The following is a 20,799-nucleotide window of genomic DNA, read 5'->3' on the forward strand; positions in this document are numbered from 1 at the left end:
TCTCAGCTTTGCAATAACTGATTTGATCTTGGCAAGATAATTTACCATGGAGGGCTCTTTGGCCTCGTAACTGCCACCAATCTGATATGCAACTAGCTGAGAGTCTGTTTTCAGACAAACATGCTCGGCTTCCAGAGAGATGCACAATTCTAGGCCTACAATTGCTGCCTCGTACTCAGCCTCGTTGTTCGAAGCCTTGAAAGAAAATTTGAGTGCATACTCAAAGGATTTGCCTTCGGGAGAGGTTATCACTACCCCTGCCCCCGAACCATTTACGGTGGAGGATCCATCCGTAAACACGGTCCAGATTTTCTTTTCATCGTCTAACGTCTCCTGGTACGAGCATTCGGCCAAGAAGTCCGCTAGAGCTTGAGCCTTGATGACTGTTCTCGGCTGGTAGCTGATGCTGAATTCAGTGAGCTCAAAGGCCCACTTGGTCAGCCTACCTGATTTTTCCACTTTGTCGAGAACTTTTTCCAGCGGCTGATCAGTGAAAACCACTATCTGATGGCAATCAAAATAGGGCCTCAACTTCCGAGCGGCTACCACTACTGCAAAGGCAATTTTTTCGAGTAGAGGGTAACGAGTCTCGGCATCTGTCAGAGTGTGACTGACGAAATAGATCGGTTGCTGAATTTTATTTTCTTCCCTCAGCAACACTGCACTGATGGTAGCCGGGCTAATGGCCACGTACAGATATAAAGTTTCTCCCTCCACTGGACTAGCCAGAGTTGGGAGCTGAGCCAGATGCTCCCGAAGCTGCTTGAAGGCCTCTTTTTGCTCTTCTCCCCAAATGAGCTCCTTTGTTTTTGAAAGTTTCAGGGCTTTGAAGAAGGGTAACCCCCTGTCCGAAGCTCTTGAAATGAACCTCGAGAGGGCTGCCATTCTTCCGGTGAGCCGCTGAACGTCCCTTTTTGTTTTCGGCTCAGGAAGATCTAGAGCTGCTTTGACTTTGGAGGGATTGGCATCAATCCCCCTCTTGCTGACCATGAATCCAAGGAATTTCCCTGACCTCACCCCGAAGACACACTTCTTCGGATTCAGCTTCATTTGATGTTTTCTTAAGGTGGCGAAGGTTTCAGTCAGGTCCTTAACATGGTCTTCAGATTTCTTTCTTTTGACGATTGAATCGTCAACATAGACTTCCATGTTTCGGCCTTTTTGATCGGCAAAAACCTGATCCACCAGCCTTTGATATGTTGCCCCCGCATTTTTCAATCCGAAGGGAATCATTTTGTAACTGTACACCCCGGCGTTCGTGACGAATGTCGTCTTTGCTCGGTCGTCGGGGTGCATGAAGATCTGATGATACCCCGAGAATGCGTCCATGAAACTAAGCAAGGCGTGACCGCTCGTTGAGTCGACTAGCTGATCGATTCTCGGCAAGGGATAGAAATCCTTCGGACAAGCCTTATTTAGGTCCGTGAAGTCAACGCACATTCTCCAGGTACCATTGGACTTCTGAACCATCACCACATTGGCCAGCCATTCTGGATACTGACAAGGCTCGATGAAACCTGCGTCCAGCAATTTTTTGACCTCGGCTGCGATGTCTCGGTTCTTATTTGCGGAGTAATTCCGCTTCTTTTGCTTAACTGGCCGACACGTTGGGTCGACGTTAAGCCTATGGGAGATGAGGTCTGGACTTATCCCAGGCATATCAGCTGCCGAGAAAGCAAACACATCTCTGTTGTCCCGAAGGAGTTGAATAAGTTCACAACGGGTGTTTGGATCAAGGTCCATCCCGATTGTTACACATTTCTCAGCATCTCCTTCGGTCAATTCGACCATTTCAGTCTGATGATCCGTGTCCATTGCTGATGGACTGGATTCTTCACAATCCGGCCTGCTGTCTATATCAGCAGGCGTCCCAGACTTCTTTTTCTTCGGCTGGCTCCCTGAGTCTTTCGGCTCAGATGAAGAGCTTGCCTTCTCTTTTTCTGACCCTTTTTCTTTGGGTACAGAACCTTGCGCTGAAGCACTTAGGCCTTTCGGCTTCTTCGTGCTCGGCTCTTTTTCTTTTTCTTTCTCCTCCTCATCCTCATCATCGTCCTCTGGGCGACTAGTGGATGGCTTGAGGTAGTTGCATCTTCGGGCTTCCTTTTGGCTGCCCTGGATCCTTTCGGGGAAGCCGGCGTCTGAAACGTATATCATCAGCTGATGATAAGTTGAGACAACCCCTTGGATCTCGTGAATTATGGGTCTCCCCAAAATCACGTTGTACACTGAAGGAGCATCAATGACCAAAAATTCGGTCATGACATTCCTAGCTGCTTCGTCGCAGCCGATGGTGACAGGGAGTAGGACCTTCCCATCAGGATAAGTTGAAGCCCCATTGAATCCGGATACTGGGTAGGATACCGGCGTGAGGTGCTTGGGCTTCAGCTTGATTTGGTTGTAGGCCTTCCGAAACAAAATATTTGCCCCGCTACCACCGTCAATTAAGACTTTGCTGACGTCGTGGTTGGCCACCGTGGCGATTACCACCAACGGGTCCTCGTGAGGGTACGTCACCCCCCGACAGTCAGCGGCTGTGAACGTCATGTTCGGCACCGGTGACTGGGGTGGCTGTATATCAGCATGATTCACCTGATGGGTCAGAGCCCTGAGGTGACGTTTGTGCTCCCTCCGAGAGCATGCTCCTCCCGAGATAACATGGATTGGAGGGAATTTTCCCTCCGCTGTTTTGTTGTTCTTTCGGGGGAAGTCAATTTCTTTCCGAGAGTCTTTCTCAAGCTTCTCGGCCTCTTTTTTCTCGCGGTGATCCGCGATATATTTTTTCAAGTACCCTTTCCGGACCATATCCTCGATTTGGTCCTTTAGCTGGATACATTCTTCAGTGTTGTGTCCCGGTGATTCATGGAACTCACACCACTGATTTTTATTCTTGCGCTGATACCACTCTGGGAGCGGTCTCGGCTTTCTGTAACTCTGCTCCTCCTTCGTCACACTGTAGATCTTAGCGCGCGGAAGAGAGAGCGGAGTGTAAGATTCGTATCTGCCCGCGAAAGGAGCAGATTTTTCCTTCTTCGACTCGTTGGCCGAAGATTGTTCCGAGGCTTTCGCCTTTCCCTTTGCCTTCTGGCCTTGGCCTTCAGACGAGGGTGCTTGTTTTTGTTTCCCTCCCCCAGATTGGGGTTGGGTTTTTGCTTTGTTCCACTCCTCAGCTCGGATGAACTTATCCGAGGCATTCAATGCCTCCTCCAAGGTCTAAGGTGAATTCATGACCATGAAGTCGGAGAACGGCCCAGTTCTAAGACCGTGCTGAAGGGCGAAGACTGCCAGCCCTTGGTCCAGCTGAGAAATGCTGGATGACTCGTTGCTGAAGCGAGTCAGATAATCTCGGAGGCTCTCGGCCTCACCTTGTTGCAGGCCCATGAGCTCTGCGGTAGTCTTCTCTCGGCGATTTGCCGTGGAAAACTTGCTCTTGAACTTGGAGGACAGATCGTCCCACCCAGTAATTGAGCCCTCTTTAAATCCCTTGGAGATCCACGCTTGCGCGACCCCCTTGAGAGTGGTTGGAAAATATTCGCACCAAGTTGCTTCGGACCTGGGGCAAAGATGCATATGAGCCTCGTACGAGGCAATATGATCCTTCGGATCCGAAGTTCCATCATAAGTAATGTGCGACGGGATTTTGACCGTCGGCACATGGGACTCCAATATCCATTGCTCGAATGGAGAACTGGAGGGCAGCATCACGGCTTTGCCCTTATTCCCAGCCGAAGGGACCGCGCTCCGCCCTCTCAGAGAGGTAGAAGTGGTTTTCGTCCCGGGCTGGGAGGTCTGGGCCTCGGTTGCGGGGTAGGAGAGGCGACTGTGCACACTCCGCTCCCTATCGCCGAGCCGGTCGTGAACGCTTCGGCGAGCAGTTTCTGGCCGAGAGGCAGAACTTCTGCTTTTATGGGTTCGGCTCGTGGCGAGCTGAATGGAGGAATCCCTGAAGAAGTGAGAGTTCCTGTTTTTCTCCCTCTCGGTTCTCCAAGTATCCTCTTCCCATTCGCCAAGCTCCTTAAAAGAGGAGAGTTTCCCCCCCTCCTGGCCGAGGCACCTCCGCTGGTTTCTGGTTTGCGGAGGGGTTCGGTCGCGTGGAGGTGGCACGTTCTGGGCCTTCATGGCTTCCATGAGGACTGTAGGGCTCTCACTACCTCCTCCGAGTTGGGTCCCGTCAAGGGTGTCCTCGGCTGAGAGCGAGAGTTGGTGCGAATGCTTCGAGATTGCTCCGGGCATGAGATTGAGTCCTTTGACTGAACCAGTCGTCCTCATTTGACCGAGGTGGGCTCGGCGGATGACTGGACTGGATGATAGGAGATTCGGATCTCTCCCTAGGCTCCTCACGAGAGTCGGGTCCCGCGGAGGGGCTCCTATCCCGAGGAGGAGATAGGCTAGAAGTGGGGCGTTCCGAGGGACCCCCTCCTAGTGACTTTCGGCGCTTTCTCAGAGGAGAAGCCCCGTCGTTTTTGTTCTTGCGATTCTTAGCCATTGGAACTAAGACTGAGGTAGAACGATTGAAATTGGCTTAAAGATTTTTTTGAGAGTCTTCCCCACAGACGGCGCCAAATTGTTTCGGGTAAAAACAATGGGACCTTGCCGAAGGTCCAGTAAGGTGGTGAAGACTGGATTCGATCCAAGTGACGATGGACCGAAGATTTCCTGCACAGCAAACACACGTAAACTAGCCTCGGGGGTGTTGCCGAGGAAGGCCCCTCCGATGCTAAAGTTAGTACAATGTGTGGAGAGAGAAAGCTATGCAAGAGAATTAATTGCTTGAGGCTTTGTGTGTATATTTGTGAATGTAATATTGATGGCTTTTATACCTTTGCACATATGGGAGGAATGGGTTTGGGCCCGATTGACTTGCCTTGTGGACTGATCTTGACTTTAGCATTATTTGGAGAGTTGAACCTTGACCTTGGGCTTTTAATTGGATCATTTAATGACTTGGCCCAATTGGACTAAATTGGACCCAAACACGAGTAATAACACTTAGGCCCTCTTCACTTCACCTTAAAAAAATAATATTAATTAAAAATAATTTCAGTTCAATAAAATTAATTTCAGTTCAGTAAAAATAATTTCACTTTAATAAAAATAAGTTCAGTTCAGTAAAATTCAGTTTTCTTAAAGAAGAATTATAATAGAAAATCAGTAAAAATAATTTCAGTTCAGCAAAAATAATTTCAGTTCAGTAAAAATAATTTAAGTTCAGCAAATATAATTTTGTTTCATTAAAAATAATTTCAGTTCAGCAAAAATAAGGTGAAGTGAACAGAGCCTTATTATTGAGGATATATTCTAGAATAATATGATATATTTTGTGACCATATTTTAAGGCTAGAATATTGGCTAGAATATCTTTTGGGTTATCTTTTGATTAGTTTCCTAATTCTATTTTAGGGGAAACTCGTATTATATATTGGACATGAGTGACATGACAGCCATCAATGAGAAGCAAGCTATTGTGTTCCTTCAATTTAGCACTTATTCTAATAATCTTTCAATTTTCTTAAGAAATCAACTGCTCTTTTTGCTCTCACGGGCAATAATAGTATAGTTCAAGTTACAATATAAGCATACCCTAATATTTATTCATAAATGCCTTTAGCTTAGCCAAGTAGCACAAGTACTAAATAGTAAATAATATCCAAAAAAGAAAGTACGAGTACAAAATAGCTAGCAGTAAATTATTCTCAGCTTTTTTGTTAAGATCAAGTAAATTAAACTTATACAATAATTATTTCTCCAAGGTGATGCTTATGACTGTCGAATGGTAGATATGGTTTTAGTACTTCGCCCATATTACAAAGTAGGAAATTTTGTGAAAAACTACCTATTATAGTCTACAATTTGCGAGAAACTACCTATTAAAAAAAATGTTGTAATTGACTACCTAATTTTTGAAAAATGTTGTTATTTACTACCTTAGGCCGGAATATGAAGTTATACCAAAATTTTCCGGTGTTGACTTGGTCATGTGACCATCACGTGACACTTAATGACCCCTTTCTTTCTTAAATCAATGTGACCCAGTCAACGCCGGACAATTTTGGTCAAACTTCATATTCCGGTCTAAGGTAGTAAATTACAATATTTTTCAAAAATTAGGTAGTCAATTACAACATTTTTTTAATAGATAGTTTCTCGCAAATTCTGGACTATAAAAGATAGTTTTTCACAAAATTTCCTACAAAGTCGTATTTACATATACTACTCCTTATATAAGTGATGACATGTATGCTATGATGCTAAGAGCTAAGAGTAGAACATAAAGCTTTTGTTCTAACACAACTACCGAGCGTTAAATAGTTCAAAATACATAAATGGTCATAACTAAGGACCTATTCTCTACAACTTAATTTCAATTCAGTTTAGCTCATTTCTTAAATTTCCTTCTCTCATAAACAATTCATTTCAATTCAGTTCAGTTCAGCTTAGTTTAGTAAATTAGAACAAACCCTAATTTTGTTACAAGTATATGACATATGTTGAAGACCAAGTTTTATACACATTGAATATATTACATTGCTACTACGTTCCATACAGTACTACACATACTAGAATACCTAATGTTTATTATTATGTAATTTGGGTTGATTAATTGTGATGGATACAGTACGACAAGTTTATTACGTAACATATTATTGAATTTGTATAATGATTAATTTAGGATAAGTGAAGTGGTGAAGAAAGAAAGAAAGAAAATGGTGAAGATGGATGGATTTGGATCCGTAAAATTGATAGGCATGATGGAAAGTAATCGGAAAAATAAAGCAGTAGTAATAATGAAGACAAGGGTGTCTTTATAATAGCCTTTAATCTCAATCTTATGGAGATCACATAGCTAGAGTACTCCATCCTCTCTTTCCCTCCCACCGCCCATCACCAATTATAAAAATGCATGATTTTTTTTATTTATTTATTTTTTTAATGTTATTGTTGTTTATTAGAGAGCCATAAGGACCGATGGGGTGAATTGATACCATGATCTCCTGAAAGTGGGAGGAAAGCTCTAACCAGTTGAGTTATCCCTCACTCTCGTAAGAATGCATGATTAATTTGTTTATGATAAGTGATATTAACAAAATCTCATAAATAAGGGTCTATTCTTTTCAGCTTAATTTCAGTTTAGTTCAGCTCAAATCAGTTCAGTTTCTACTTTCCTTCTCCTGCAAACAATTCAGTTCAGCTCAGCTCAGTAAATCAGAACATGCTCTAAATAACAAAATCTCATATATTTAATAATTAAATACTATGTATTTATTACTATTGTAATTTACAGAGTGGAATGGAATGATTCAAATATGAAATAATACCTTTTTTTTTTTTGGTGTTTAGAGAGCCATAAGGGTGAGTTATGAGAATCGATCTTAGGATCCCCTCGGGAGAAAAGGTCTAACCACTCGAGCTATTCCTCACTCTCGTGAAATAATACTTGATAGTAATATTGATAAATACTATGTATTATTTTCTCCGTTATTATTTACTTGTAACATAGCCATGTGACACGCATTTTGAGGCCGAGATTACATAAAAATAATAGACAAATTAATCAAAATAATTTTTACACGTGATATCCAATTTTGGTGTTTTTGACATATAATTATTTATTTACCTTCACTAATCAACTTCTAAAACTGCTTAATTAAAAATCTGTGTTGCAAGTATATCCTATAAATGGAGGAAGTAGAAGTATGAGTGAATTATTGTAAGGTGACTAGGTGAAATTGTGAATATTTACAAAGTGATTTTTAGGTACGTCTATGATTATAATTGATAGGTTTCAACTTTCAAGGCTATTTAATAGGCAAACCTTTACAATGTCTCAAATAAACTGACATGATATTTTTTTTTTTTTGAGATAAGAACTTACTATATTCAAAATGTACTTGTTTTATTCATAGGAGTCACTACTAATTGAATATAGCTGGTAATTAAAGAATGTAAATTCTACATGGTACCATAAGATCATAATAACCCCCTTTCAAGGCTCTTTACAAAGTTACGTCGTGATTTGTGAATGCCAACTAATTTAGTTGGTTAAAATGTTGGAGTTGATATTTTATGATTTGGAATCAAATTTCGTTAAAATCATTGTTATGATTCTTTTTACTCCAAAAAATATACTCAAATACAGTACTCCGTATAAATTATGTTAGTTAACTAGTTTTTTTATGGGTGGGGATGTTGACTCTTTGTATACAAAATAAAGTCTATGATAAATAGTGAAGATTGAACTTCTGGTGGCCTGGATCATTGTCATCTTGAGGCTAATTGAGCTTTCTAACTTACTAACGTTGAAGTTTGAATGGATAAATGTTTAGTTTTCTAACTTAACAACTTACAAGTGCAATTGTTTCACTTACAGTCTTACACAATTACATTACTCACATTTTGACATGTCAATTTAGATTAATGGGTCAAGTTTGTGTTAGATTTTAAGTGGTGTTAAAAAAATACTATCTCACAAGTAGTGTAAAAATTTAATACTCCCTTTGTTTCTCATTAGTTGCAATATTAGGCTTGGCTCATATATTAAGAAAATTATACTCGTAAACTAGATTTATAGGCTTATAATACTCCCTATGTGTTTTAATAAGTGTTGACAGTTTGACTTTTTCCACTATTCACATAATGGTTTTTACTTGAGTAATTCACTAATATATAAAAATTAACAAATGATATTGTATAATATATTGTTGGATTTGTTATAATGTATACTTGCATAATGTGAATTTTCCTATAATTTTATGAACATATGATTAGATAAATCAATGGTCAAAGTCGTGTATCGGCATGCGTGTTTGGTCAAACTATAACACTTATTAAAACATGAAAGGAGTATATAGTATTGTTAGTAAGAGATAGAAATAATAAATAAATAAATAAATAAAGTAGTATGGGTGGGGTTGATAGAAATGAGAAATAATAAAAATATTTGTAAAAGTGGGGTTAGTGAAAGAGAGAAATTATAAAATGATGGTAAATCCTTTTCAAATATAGTAGTGTTGCAACTAATATAAACAGCTGAAAATAAAAAGTGTTGCAGCTAATGCAAAACGGAGAAAATATCATTACAAAATATGGAGTATGTTAAATGGGTCCAATCAGGTTGATTTCATGTTGCTTGGGTTGGGTCGGGTCAATTGGTTCAGTTTACTCTTAGTATTTTATGTCATCAGGTCGGATCATGATGAATTGACAGCTCTATTTGGACAGGCTTTGTATGTAAAAAATGGCATGAAATGATGGGCCCCTTGATCCATTGGATCCATGAAAAAGTGAAAAGAGAATCCGATGCGCAATTATGCAAATCAGTGAAAAGCCCAATGGAGCTGTTAGGTGGCCCAATTAGTACAAAAGTGTTAGGTACTATTTGAGACATGCCCAGCTTTCACCTACACTGACAAAGACTTTTTATGAATGTTTGGTACAAAATCCACCTATAAACCTACATTTTATTTTACTTCACTCATTTTTCTGATCAAATTTCTTATTCTGACATTATTTCTGTTTCAATTTATAGACAATAGTTTTTAAGTTTGGAATTTTTTCGTTATTTCATCAATATGATGATCATGTTCTCAAATATAGAATTGGATTCAAAATCAATAAAAAGACACTTGTATTCTCATAACAATAAATCGCATAATATTCGAAATTAGTGAACCCAAATCATTTACAAGTCCAAAATATCCTATAGTACACTCAATAAGCTAATTTGTGTTTTTAATTGCCTATTAATTAAGACATTCATATCTCATCTACATATATTTGTGATGACTCTCCAACAGTGACGGGTTCAGGAATTCTAACTAGGGGTAGCATAGAATAATAAGAAAAAAATAGAAATTAGAAAAAAGTTCTATATTATATATTAGTATTATCGTTTAATAATTAGCCTTTAAATTTTAAAAATTCATTTTGGTAGAAAAATTCTACTACTTTATAAATTTTTATAACTTAAATGAGAGTCCTTCAAGAACAAAAAATTATGTACAAATATAAGTAAAAGTAATTTGTTTCAATAAGTAAATAAATAAATAGAAGCTAAGAGACCTGTTTTATATATAACTGGTCTCTTTTCTTTTAACATGAAAAGCAATTCAATTATAAAAAGGCAGAATTTAAGAGACCTGTTTTAAATATAACAGGTCTCTTTTGTTTTAGTATGGAAAACAAGCGGGTTTGTTGGCACTTGTTTTAACTTTTTTTTTTTTTTTTTTTTTTTTTTTATTTTATTTTAAAGGGGTAGCATGTGCTACCCCTTGTGCCTTAGTGGATCCACCACTGCATACACAACACATTACTCCCTCGTTTTTAGATATTTGCTCTACCTTCCTTTTGTGGTCGTTAATATATACTTGTTCTATTTCCTTATTTGGAAAGCTTTTATAATATTTAATTCATTTCTTTCAACTAGTGAGACCTAAATTTATTAGTTTAGATTCTCTCTCCTCTAATTTACCTTCCACTAACCCCACAACCTTAATATTTTATTACTTTTTTCAAAATCTCTTAAAACTCCGCGCATGGAGAAATGGAACAAGTATTTAAAAACGGAGGGAGTATTTGTTTGTTACATATTTCGAATACTGAAAATTATATCTACAAAAACAATAGGCAGATCACTTCTATCCTTGCTCGCCTACTAATTAAATTGTCCAAGCTAAACCCTAATATATATACGGTGATCTTGCATATTGAACTCAATAACTATATGATAATTAATATCTTCTAAAATTATATAATCTATTAACACTAAAAAATTATCAGTATAAACTATAATGTATAAATTAATTATATAATATGGTAAGTTGATTGCATCTTTATTGTCCCATGAACACTTAAATTTCTAACCTCATTTTTGAGGTAATCCCTTCGTTCAGTTGGTTGTTGAGAGCTATGACTTGTGACCTAAATGATTTGCACATATAATCAGATTTTTCAAGACTAATACATTTATATATAATCTTGTACTTGGTTAATGATTACATGCTACCACCTATAACAAACGAAATTGCACCTTTATTTGTGAATGTCTCATACTCTTATGGGACTTAACTTTTAATCAATGTTAACATTGCTTATTTTTACGGAGTACAATTCTTTTATTCTTCGCATGTCACATTGTTACCGTTTGAAAAATTAAAAGGTAATTCCAATAATGATACATTGTTAATTGATACAAGTATAAAATGTTCTCCATTTATAGTAGACGGTTAATGTCTAGATTGTCCATATAGCAAATTATCTAGAATTACTATTATTGTACTTACTTTTTGTGTCTCTCCATTGTTTTTATTAAATATAGGCTTGAGCAGCACTCGTCGTTAAAGGTGTGCATGGGCCGTGCCGGTACGGGCCCGGCACGATTCTGACACGGCGGCTCACTTGTGGGTCGTGGACCGTATCGTGAACAAAAAAATTGAAATCCGGCATGGCAAGGCGGGCGACACGATCGTCGGCCAGTGGGTCAGCACGCCGGCACGACCCACCAGCCCGGCATGTGGCACGGCCCATGCCCACCTTCATTTATATAAACTTATTTAATTAAATAAACTTATTAAACTTAAACATAAATTATTTATATAAATTTAATTAAATTAAATTTGTTCAAAAAAAAAATTATATTAACATTAACATTAACATAAACATAAATTAATAACATTATTTATATAAACTTAAATTGTTTAAAAATATATATATATATATCGATTTTTAATTTTTATATACATATATATTTAAAAAATTATAAAAAAAAAATATGGGCTGGTCCGCTGCCCGGCATGACACGGCCCGCCAGGCACGTGGGCCGTGCCGTGCCGTGGGCTGAGGTTGGCACGGCACGGCACAAGCCCCACCCAAGCACGGCCCGACACAGCACGATGCCCATGTTTACTCGTCGCCATAAAAGGGACCAAGTACTTAGTATCATCGTATGACATTACATGTGCTGTGTAAGAAAATTACACTACAAAACTTTTTCCTTGCTCGTTAATTGGCCTGCCCTATATCGATTGGCTAGTCGCAACTTGCATATGCCCAACTTGTTTTGGCCTCTATTGACTGCCCTCTATTGATGGTTTGGTGTGGGTATTGCGAACTATTACCAAAATTAGTAAATAAAGTAGTTGTATATTTCAAGTAAAGAGGTTATGTGGCCAACGGATTTACTTAAGATTAGTAGCATGAGGCAATTTAGCTGTTCGATTGAATTGAACACTTTAGACTGTTTTTAATGAGCGAATTTCATTACAACCCACTGATTTGAAAAGGCTGAAAGTGTTAATTGAAGCTCAACTTTTTGGTACAATTAAACACTATGTCATTCGTACTCTTGAAAATTCCATGAATATAAAACACCAAATTATAAAGTGCTGTAATTTTAGCAAGAAAAAAAAAAAAAAGAGTGGCCCAAGTTTACGAGTATGGCAAACAATCAAACCACCTTTGTCTATCATCACCAAACATTAAAAAAAAAAAAAAAAAAAAAAAAAAAAAAACTGACAATTTATTTACTGGATCTTCTAGTTGTACTGTTGGTACATATTTGATTATCTTTATTTTATTTTTGTAAAAAGAAAATTGACAAACATAATAATTTCAATACAGAAGAACAGGACACAATAATAACATTATTAATAATTGTACTACCAATTTCTACTTACACAACATTTGTAAATCCTAATAATTAATCCAAATCAAACAGAGACAATATTTACTACATTATTTAGAATACAAAATTACCCAATAAAAGCCTAAATTAATTTCTACCTCCAAGAAAAAAAAAAAAAAAAAAAACCACTATCTACATCCAACAAATTTACTCTGTTGTTTAACAGGAGAACAAGTAAAAATCAGCTCAAAATCAGGTGGTTGAAAGTATCCGCCTTTTGGTGGAACAACCGACTGATTTGCGTACACTCTCTTCTTTCTCGGAGGTGGGGGACATACTAATGCTGCTGGAATTTTGCCGTGCCTCGGTGTCCGGCAATCCGACTCGAACTCGACTCGAATATTTTCTTTTCCTTCCATTAAAGACAAACGATGAATTTCCAACAAATTCACAGCTTTCGCAACAAAATACTCTCGGAGTAAAAGAGTGTAGAGGTAGGAAAATAGAGGGAGAAGAATGAATGGAAGGAAATAAGAGGTTTTGGTATAAATAGGGGAATATTTGGAATGGGCGGGAAAATGTGAAGAAATGAGTTTGTGTGTCGTGGGAGTAGCTTATAGGGCAAGCTGGCCGCCCTAATTTTGAGAAATAAATTAAAATAATATTTGGGATTTTTTTTGATATCAACTTATGGCGGAAGATTCAGATTTAGGCGGGAAAGTGTGACGGGTTTGAATCAAAGATTCCACGTTGGCATTTTATTTTAATAAAAAAATTGGGGAGTAATTTTGGTGGGCCATGTGATGTTGAGAAAAATGGTTTTAATCCGTTGAATATTGGACTAGAGAGACGTTGGATGACATATTGCCATATTGGTATGGGCAATTGGGCATTATTAACAATTGATTTATGCCTTTTTGTATTGCAAAAAATAGTTGAATAATTTTGCTAATTGCTACTACTTGTATCCCTTTTTTTTTTTGGACATAATGCTAATTGTTATTTCCTCCGTTTCGTAATAATCGTAAAGGTAGGGAGTATACATAATTTAAGAAAAATATAGAGTAGACTTGTAGACTTCAATAAAATAATGTAATTGGACAAATTTTTTATAGTATACAGTATAGTTAGAATGAGAGAGAAATTATGATTCAAAAAAAAAGTAGCGTAATAAGTGGACTTGGTAGGAGAGAATAGAAATAAATGATAAAATATTAGTGAAAGTGAGGTTAGTAGGAGAGATAAGTAATAAAATAATAGTGAATCTTTACCAAATAAGACAGTGTTGTACTCCCTCTTTTTTTTTTTATTTGCATCAGTTTGACCGGCACATTTGTCGAGACGTGATTTTTACCATTAATTTTTTAATTGTCTATTAGTAAAAATATAACATAATAAAACAATACCAAAAAAAAAGTCCCTCGAGTAGGGTTAGGGTTTCTCTGCTAGGGTTTGCAAAAAACTGTGTTCTCCGAGTAATTTTTCCCAAATCCTTCCCTTTTCTCCTCGAATTTGCTCTCTAATTTAATTCCTGCTTGTTAGTGATCTCTTTGTGTTCAATTATGGCTGATGAATTGGTTAAAGACTGGGGTAAACTTCGCTTAACTAAAGAAGAGGACAAGATTTATGGTGGTGATTATGAGGAATCGGATGATGTGATTTCTAAGACGAGGATTAACCTTTCCCTGGTTGGCAAATTGTTGACCAAGAAACCGTTTAATGTGGAAGCGATGAAGAGGGTTCTTATTAATCTCTGGCGTCTTAATGATAACGTGGCCATTCGCATGATCGAGACGAATTTATTCGTCATCCAATTCTTTGAGGAATCTGATAAGAGAAGGGTGCTTAAAGGGAGGTTGTGGGCTGTAACACCCCCAAATCTCCCTCTACGGAAATACTAGTATAATACGTATTATTATACCGTAGAGATAGACTTAGGCGTATTACCGCCGCGTGATTACGCAAGGCTACTCAACTTACTAACAAAACAATACTTTGCAGCGGAAACTTCAAAACTCTCCTTTATTAATAATAACTATGAATAGAAACCAATGTTATGAGTACTCAAAAATAGATACAAAGACCACGATTCCTAACTTAGTGAAACCAAATCCCGAGACTCCAATGCATCAATTTATTCACTCCACCTGAAATAACACTGTTTACCATTACGGTAAACATGGCGAACCAAAACAAATAAGAAATACGGGTTAGCAAAATATGCTAAGTACGGTAAGTGCAAGATAATTAAATTCAATTTATTTGCAAACATGCTTTTGAAATCAATTCCAATAATTATTCCAATAATTCCAAACTCATGATTCAAAACCAATTCTCAATAAATCCCAATAATCAATAAAACCAATTCCAATTATTTTAAAACCAATTAAACCAATTTAACCAATTCCTCTCCCAAGTGTGCACACCCCCCAAGCTAGTCTCCTTATGTTACAAGGCTATTCTTGAGGAAAGACTCGGTCATACAAAGTCCAAGGCCTTATCAAAATACCAAATCCGCATAGTGGGATTACTAACATGCTTATAAAGCATAAACAATAAATTTAATTCAATGATTAAATAAATCCTCTTTAAATCCAATAATTCCAACCTTTAATAATAATAATTCAAACTCCCTTTTTTTTTTTTTTTATAAATCCAACAAGCTTTCAAAACCAATCCTTTTTAAACATGAATAATAAATTAATTAATCAAAACATGTTATAAAAATTAATACTCCAATTTAATTATTAAAACCAATCTTTTAAACATACTTTTATTTCATAAACCATAATTCAAGTCAATTTAATTCAATCACCATAAAATCATTCAAACATGCTCATTCAAATCGATCACTTTCAAGGTATCTAGCCACCTAACGTACCTTGATCCTTGCTTAGCCAAAAACACTTCAAAAGAACTCTCAAGTAGCTTGATCAAAAACACCCTACAAATAAATATAACCTTAATTAATATAAGGTTAACAAATAATCACAACAATGAAATTAAAAACCCCCAACTATATGTACATGAACCTTTTAAATTAATTTTCATAAACATCATTAAAAATCTAATTTATATAATTAAAACTACTCATAATAATTTTTATAAATCCCCCGTAATAATAATAATAATAATAATTGAATAAGAGAAGAGAAAGAGAAAAGATAAGAAACCAAGGAAAAGAGAAGAATTGGATTTTCGTTGGAAAGAATAGGCAGAACTTGCAGAGGCTATAACTCCTTCGATATAACTCCGAATTGGGTGATTCTTGAGCTTAGCCTCAAGGATTTTTTGAGAGGAACAATCTTTTGTGAAACAGCAATACCCCAAAAACTGACAGAAGTGCCCGAAAATTGGCTTCAAAGATAAACGGGATGATTTGTGTAAAAAGAGGAGAAGAAAAGAAGAGAATTGGTGTGAAGAATGTGATAGCTATGGAGGGGTATTTATAGGCTAGCTCATGCAAGAATTATGGTAAGAGAATTTGGGAAGAATTATGGTAAGTAGGGTTTAAGGGATTACTTGGAGAAGTGAGTAAAGATTTAAGGAAAGTTTTGATATTGAAGAGATTATGTATAATTGAATATGGAAGGTATGATTGTCATGAAAAATATTAAGGAAATTGGAATTACTTGGGGAATAATTAAGAAAAATAGATGGCAAGAAAATATAATGATTGGATACTAAAAAGATGGAGAATTAGATTTAAGCAAAATAGGAGATTTTAAGGAGATAATTAAAAATACAATTTACAAAAAATATTTTTCCCAAAATCTACATGGGATGGCCGAAATTTTTGAGCTTTCCTAAGCTCATATTTTCGGCCCTCCTATTTAGTACTTTAGGAAATTATTTTGCTAGTTTTAAGGAATTAAAATAATTGTGTAAATAATATTTATTGTAATAAATAATTAAATAATAAAATACCAAATATTCAACAAATAATTTAACTAATAAAATCAGATTTTCTCTTAGGAAAATCCGAAATTTATTAGCCAAATAAATGGGATTTTCGGACTTATTAAAATAATAATAAAATATAGCTTTTGCCTTAATTAAAATATCCAAAATATATAAATAATCCGGTTTTTAAAATAGGATAAATGGATAATAAATCTTATCCAAAATAATAATTTGTTTTTAAAATACTTTTGGCGCCAAAATTCAAATATCGTTTTGGCTCCAAGATTTAAATAGTAAGTTAAATTACTAAAATACCCTTTTTAGAAAATAATAATTAATTAATTAATTAGGAAAATACGTATAAAAATACGGGGTATTACATGGGCTTTCGACAGCCAGATATTGCTGCTCCAAGAACTGAATGGTGATGATCAACCTTCCGAGGTATCTTTTCAATACTCTCCTTTTTGGGTTAGAGCTCTTGACGTTGCATTTAGTAGGCGTAATATGCGGTTTGCTAAGGATATTGGTGGTAGCTTTAGGGGGTTTGTTGAATTTGATGACACTGACCCTCTTAGGTGGGAGAAGTATATGCGAGTCAAGGTTATGATAGATGCTGAGAAGCCGTTAAGGTGAGGAATGAAAGTTGTTGTAAGGGGTAATATGACTAAGTGGATCGAATTTAAGTATGAGCGTTTGGGGGACTTTTGCTACTACTGTGGGAGACTAGGACATTCTGACAAGGAGTGTCTCTTTTTCGAAGAGAATGAGAATGACACTAGAGTGGTGTTTCAATATGGTCCTTTCCTCGCAGCCTCACCTATCCAACGCCTTTGTATTGCTGATGCTGACCGCAAGAAGGAGCGACAATGGGTTGATAATCTTACTCGTGGAAAAATAGCTCGTAAGCCTCTATACAACGATCCACAAGCTATTCGATTGGGAACTCCTAGTGCAGCCCGTAAACTTCTTTTTAACTCCCCTAATAAGTTGAATATCGAGTCCCCAAAGGCAAGAGAAGCTGCTCTTACGGTTGTGACTGATCCGAATAGTATGAAGTCAATGTTGAGGCCCATCCAACTCCAACAACCGTCTGCCCCTCATGGTGATGATGTTGATTCCGCTGCTGTTTCAAGCTCTATGGTACTGCCTGTGCAGATGGAAGTTGCTAAGGTGCCTTGTACTACAATGTCCTCTGCAGCAACTCAAGGTGGTGGCTTTTGGAAGAGGTCAGAAAGATTTGTGTTGAATAATAATGATGACATAATATGTCTGATGTGTGTGATGTAGTAGTGGGTGGGAAAAGAAAATGTGATGTCACTTTGATTGATTGTAATTCTAGTAAGGGTAGTTCAGGTGGGAATAAAAAAACAAAAATAGTTGAGTCTAATGTAGTTTCTAATGAAAATCTTCAAGTAGAGGGTCTTGGCTCTGACAAAGCCCTCGAAAAACAATGAAATTATTAAGTTGGAACTGCTTCGGGCTTGGCAACCCGAGGTCAGTTAGGGCCTTCCAAGATCTTTGCTGGAGGGAAAGGCCAAACATTGTGTTTGTAATGGAGTCTAAAATTGATGAAAGTATTTTGAATAAAATTAGAAACCGTTGTGGCTATTCTAATGGTCTTTGTTTGAGTAGTGTAGGTAGTTCTAGGGGTGTGGGTTTTTGGTGGAAGGATATTAATGTCGATATTGTGTCTTATTCTTTGCATCATCTCGCTGTGAACGTGCTTGATGATAATAATGTTCCTATATGGCGGGCTGTTGGTATTTATGGTTGGCCGGAACAAGCCAATAAACACCTTACATGGGCACTTATGTCACAAATTAAGGTTTCCTCTCATCTTCCATGTGTGATATTCGGTGATTTTAATGAAATTGTGAGCTTATCTGAGAAGGAAGGGGGTGTGCCGCGTAGGGAAAGTTTGATGGATGCCTTTCGTGGTGCTCTTGATAGATGTGCTCTTTGGGATCTTAGCTTCAAGGGGTGCACTTTCACTTGGGAAAGGGGGAATTCAATGGCCACCTCTGTTCGGGAAAGGCTCAACCGAGTTTTAGCTGATGAAAATTGGTGTAATTTGTTTTCGGATTTTGAGGTTCGTCATCTGCCTATTTTGAAACCGGACCATGCACCGATTGTTTTGAGTATACAGAGAAAAAACAGACTGAGGTGGATGGTGGTACAGGTTTTAAGTTTGAACATTTCTGGTTATCGAAGGAAGAGTGTGGTGAAGTGGTGGCAGGGGCGTGGTCCGATCTGGTGGTCTTGCTATGCCTCAAAAAATCGCGTTGTGTGGGGAAAAGGTGGCGAGTTGGGTAGTTATCACTTTCGGATCGATAAAGAAAAAAATAAAAAAGGTTGAGAAGGCAATGAAGGATCTTAAAAAAGGGGTTATGGACGGGGGAAAATTAAAAAGATGCAGTGAGTTAATGGCAGAGCTAGATTCTTTGTATTTATTAGAGGAATCCTACTGGTTTGCTCGGGCTCGGGCATGCGAGATGGGGATAAAAATACGAAGTACTTCCACCACAAAGCTAGCCAAAGGAAAGCACGGAACAGAATCAAAGGGCTATTCAATGATGATGGGGAATGGAAGTCTGACCGGGTTGACATCGAGAGATTAATTGCAGCCTATTTCAACAACCTTTTTGCCACGAGTTCACCAACGGGGTTCCAGGGAGCTATGGAGGGACTCGAACCGATTGTCACGCCGGAAATGAACTCACTGCTAGATAGGGAGCCCACTGGTGAAGAGATTAAGGATTCCTTGTTCCAGATGCACCCACATAAAGCCCCAGGGCCTGATGATATGCATGCGTTATTTTTTCAAAAATTTTGGCATGTTGTCGGGTCTGATATTATTGCTTATGTTCTGAGTTGGTAGAGAGGGGAAATTGATATTGCGGGGATAAATAACACTTGCATTGTTCTTATTCCGAAATGCGATGATCCTAAATCGATTTCGGAGTTCCGCCCCATAAGCTGCTGCAATGTTATTTATAAAATTGTTTCAAAAGTACTGGCGAATAAATTAAAATTTTTTTTGGGTGATATTATATCCCAAAATCAGAGTGCTTTTGTCCCGTAGAGACTAATCACTGATAATGTTATTGTAGCATTTGAAATTTTCCATGCTATGAAGAGAGGTGGTGAAGGGAAAGATGGTAATATTGCTCTGAAGCTTGATATGAGCAAAGCTTATGATCGCGTGGAATGGTCGTTTCTGGAACAGGTTATGGAAAGATTGGGGTTTTCGACAAATTGGATACACCGGATAATGTGTTCCATTAATAGTGTCTCATTTGCTTTCAAAATCAGAGTGCTTTGCCAACCTAAAGCTTTAGGTGGGTTGGGGTTCCGAGATTTAAAGTGTTTCAATCAAGCTTTATTGGCGAAACAACTATGGCGTCTCCATCACAATCCGGGTACGATTATTCATTATTTGTTGAAAGCAAAGTATTTTAAAAATTGTGATGTTCTTGAAGCTAATAGGGGTTACGACCCAAGCTATGCATGGAGTAGTATGTGGGGAGCAAAAAAATTGTTGCTCAATGGCCTAAAATGGAGGGTGCGTAATGGGAGCAATATTAATGTGTGGAGAGATGCGTGGTTACCGGGTAATACTTTGGCGCTTGTGCCAACCCCGGTGAATACTAGCAACATGAATATGCGGGTTAGTGATTTGATAGACCACAACAATAATGTGTGGGATATTAACATCATTTATGATTGTTTTAATGATGAGGATAAAGCTTTAATCCTCACCATTCCGCTGTCTCCACATTGCCCCCCGGATAAAATGTTTTGGTGGCCTTCGAAGGATGGAAATTACAGTGTCAAGTCGAGGTACTGGCTATGTAAAAAGGGGTCGAGTCCTGCAGTAATTGATGGAATTAATGAGGCTTGGAAGCTAATATGGTCGATGGTCTGTCCACCTAAACTCAAGCACTTCCTTTGGAGGGCTTGCAAAGGCTTTCTCTCGGTTAAGGAGCGTTTGACTTTCCGTCATGTTGTTCCGGATAAAATTTGCTCAATATGTGGAGCCAAAGAGGAAACAATCATTCACGCCACCTTTGAGTGCACCACTGCTACTGAAATATGGTCAGCTAGTCCCTACATTGCCCAAATCCAACAAGCTCCTTCATCGGGGTTTTTGGATCATCTTTTATGGTTGGCTAAAAAGGTATCTAAAGACGAGCTTGTAATCTTGGCTGCGCTCGCTTGGGCTTCATGGCATTGCAAGAATAAGACTATTTTTTAGCAAGGCTCATTCAACGCGGTCG

General features: G+C 37.6%; 1 protein-coding gene across 1 annotated transcript; it reads left to right on the plus strand.

Annotated features, from left to right (window-relative positions):
* The first annotated feature begins 17,182 nt into the window (after positions 1–17,182).
* Positions 17,183–20,777, plus strand: LOC145590741 (uncharacterized). The gene is made up of 4 exons (XM_081647144.1): positions 17,183–17,748; positions 18,155–18,826; positions 18,977–19,392; positions 19,633–20,777. Exons 1-4 carry the CDS (start codon positions 17,183–17,185, stop codon positions 20,775–20,777), a joined length of 2,799 nt encoding a protein of 932 aa, XP_081503270.1.
* The last annotated feature ends 22 nt before the right edge of the window (positions 20,778–20,799 follow it).

The sequence above is a fragment of the Chenopodium album genome, chromosome 18 (assembly GCF_948465745.1).
Source record: "Chenopodium album chromosome 18, dcCheAlbu1.1, whole genome shotgun sequence".
In the NCBI taxonomy this organism is placed as follows: Eukaryota; Viridiplantae; Streptophyta; class Magnoliopsida; order Caryophyllales; family Amaranthaceae; genus Chenopodium; species Chenopodium album.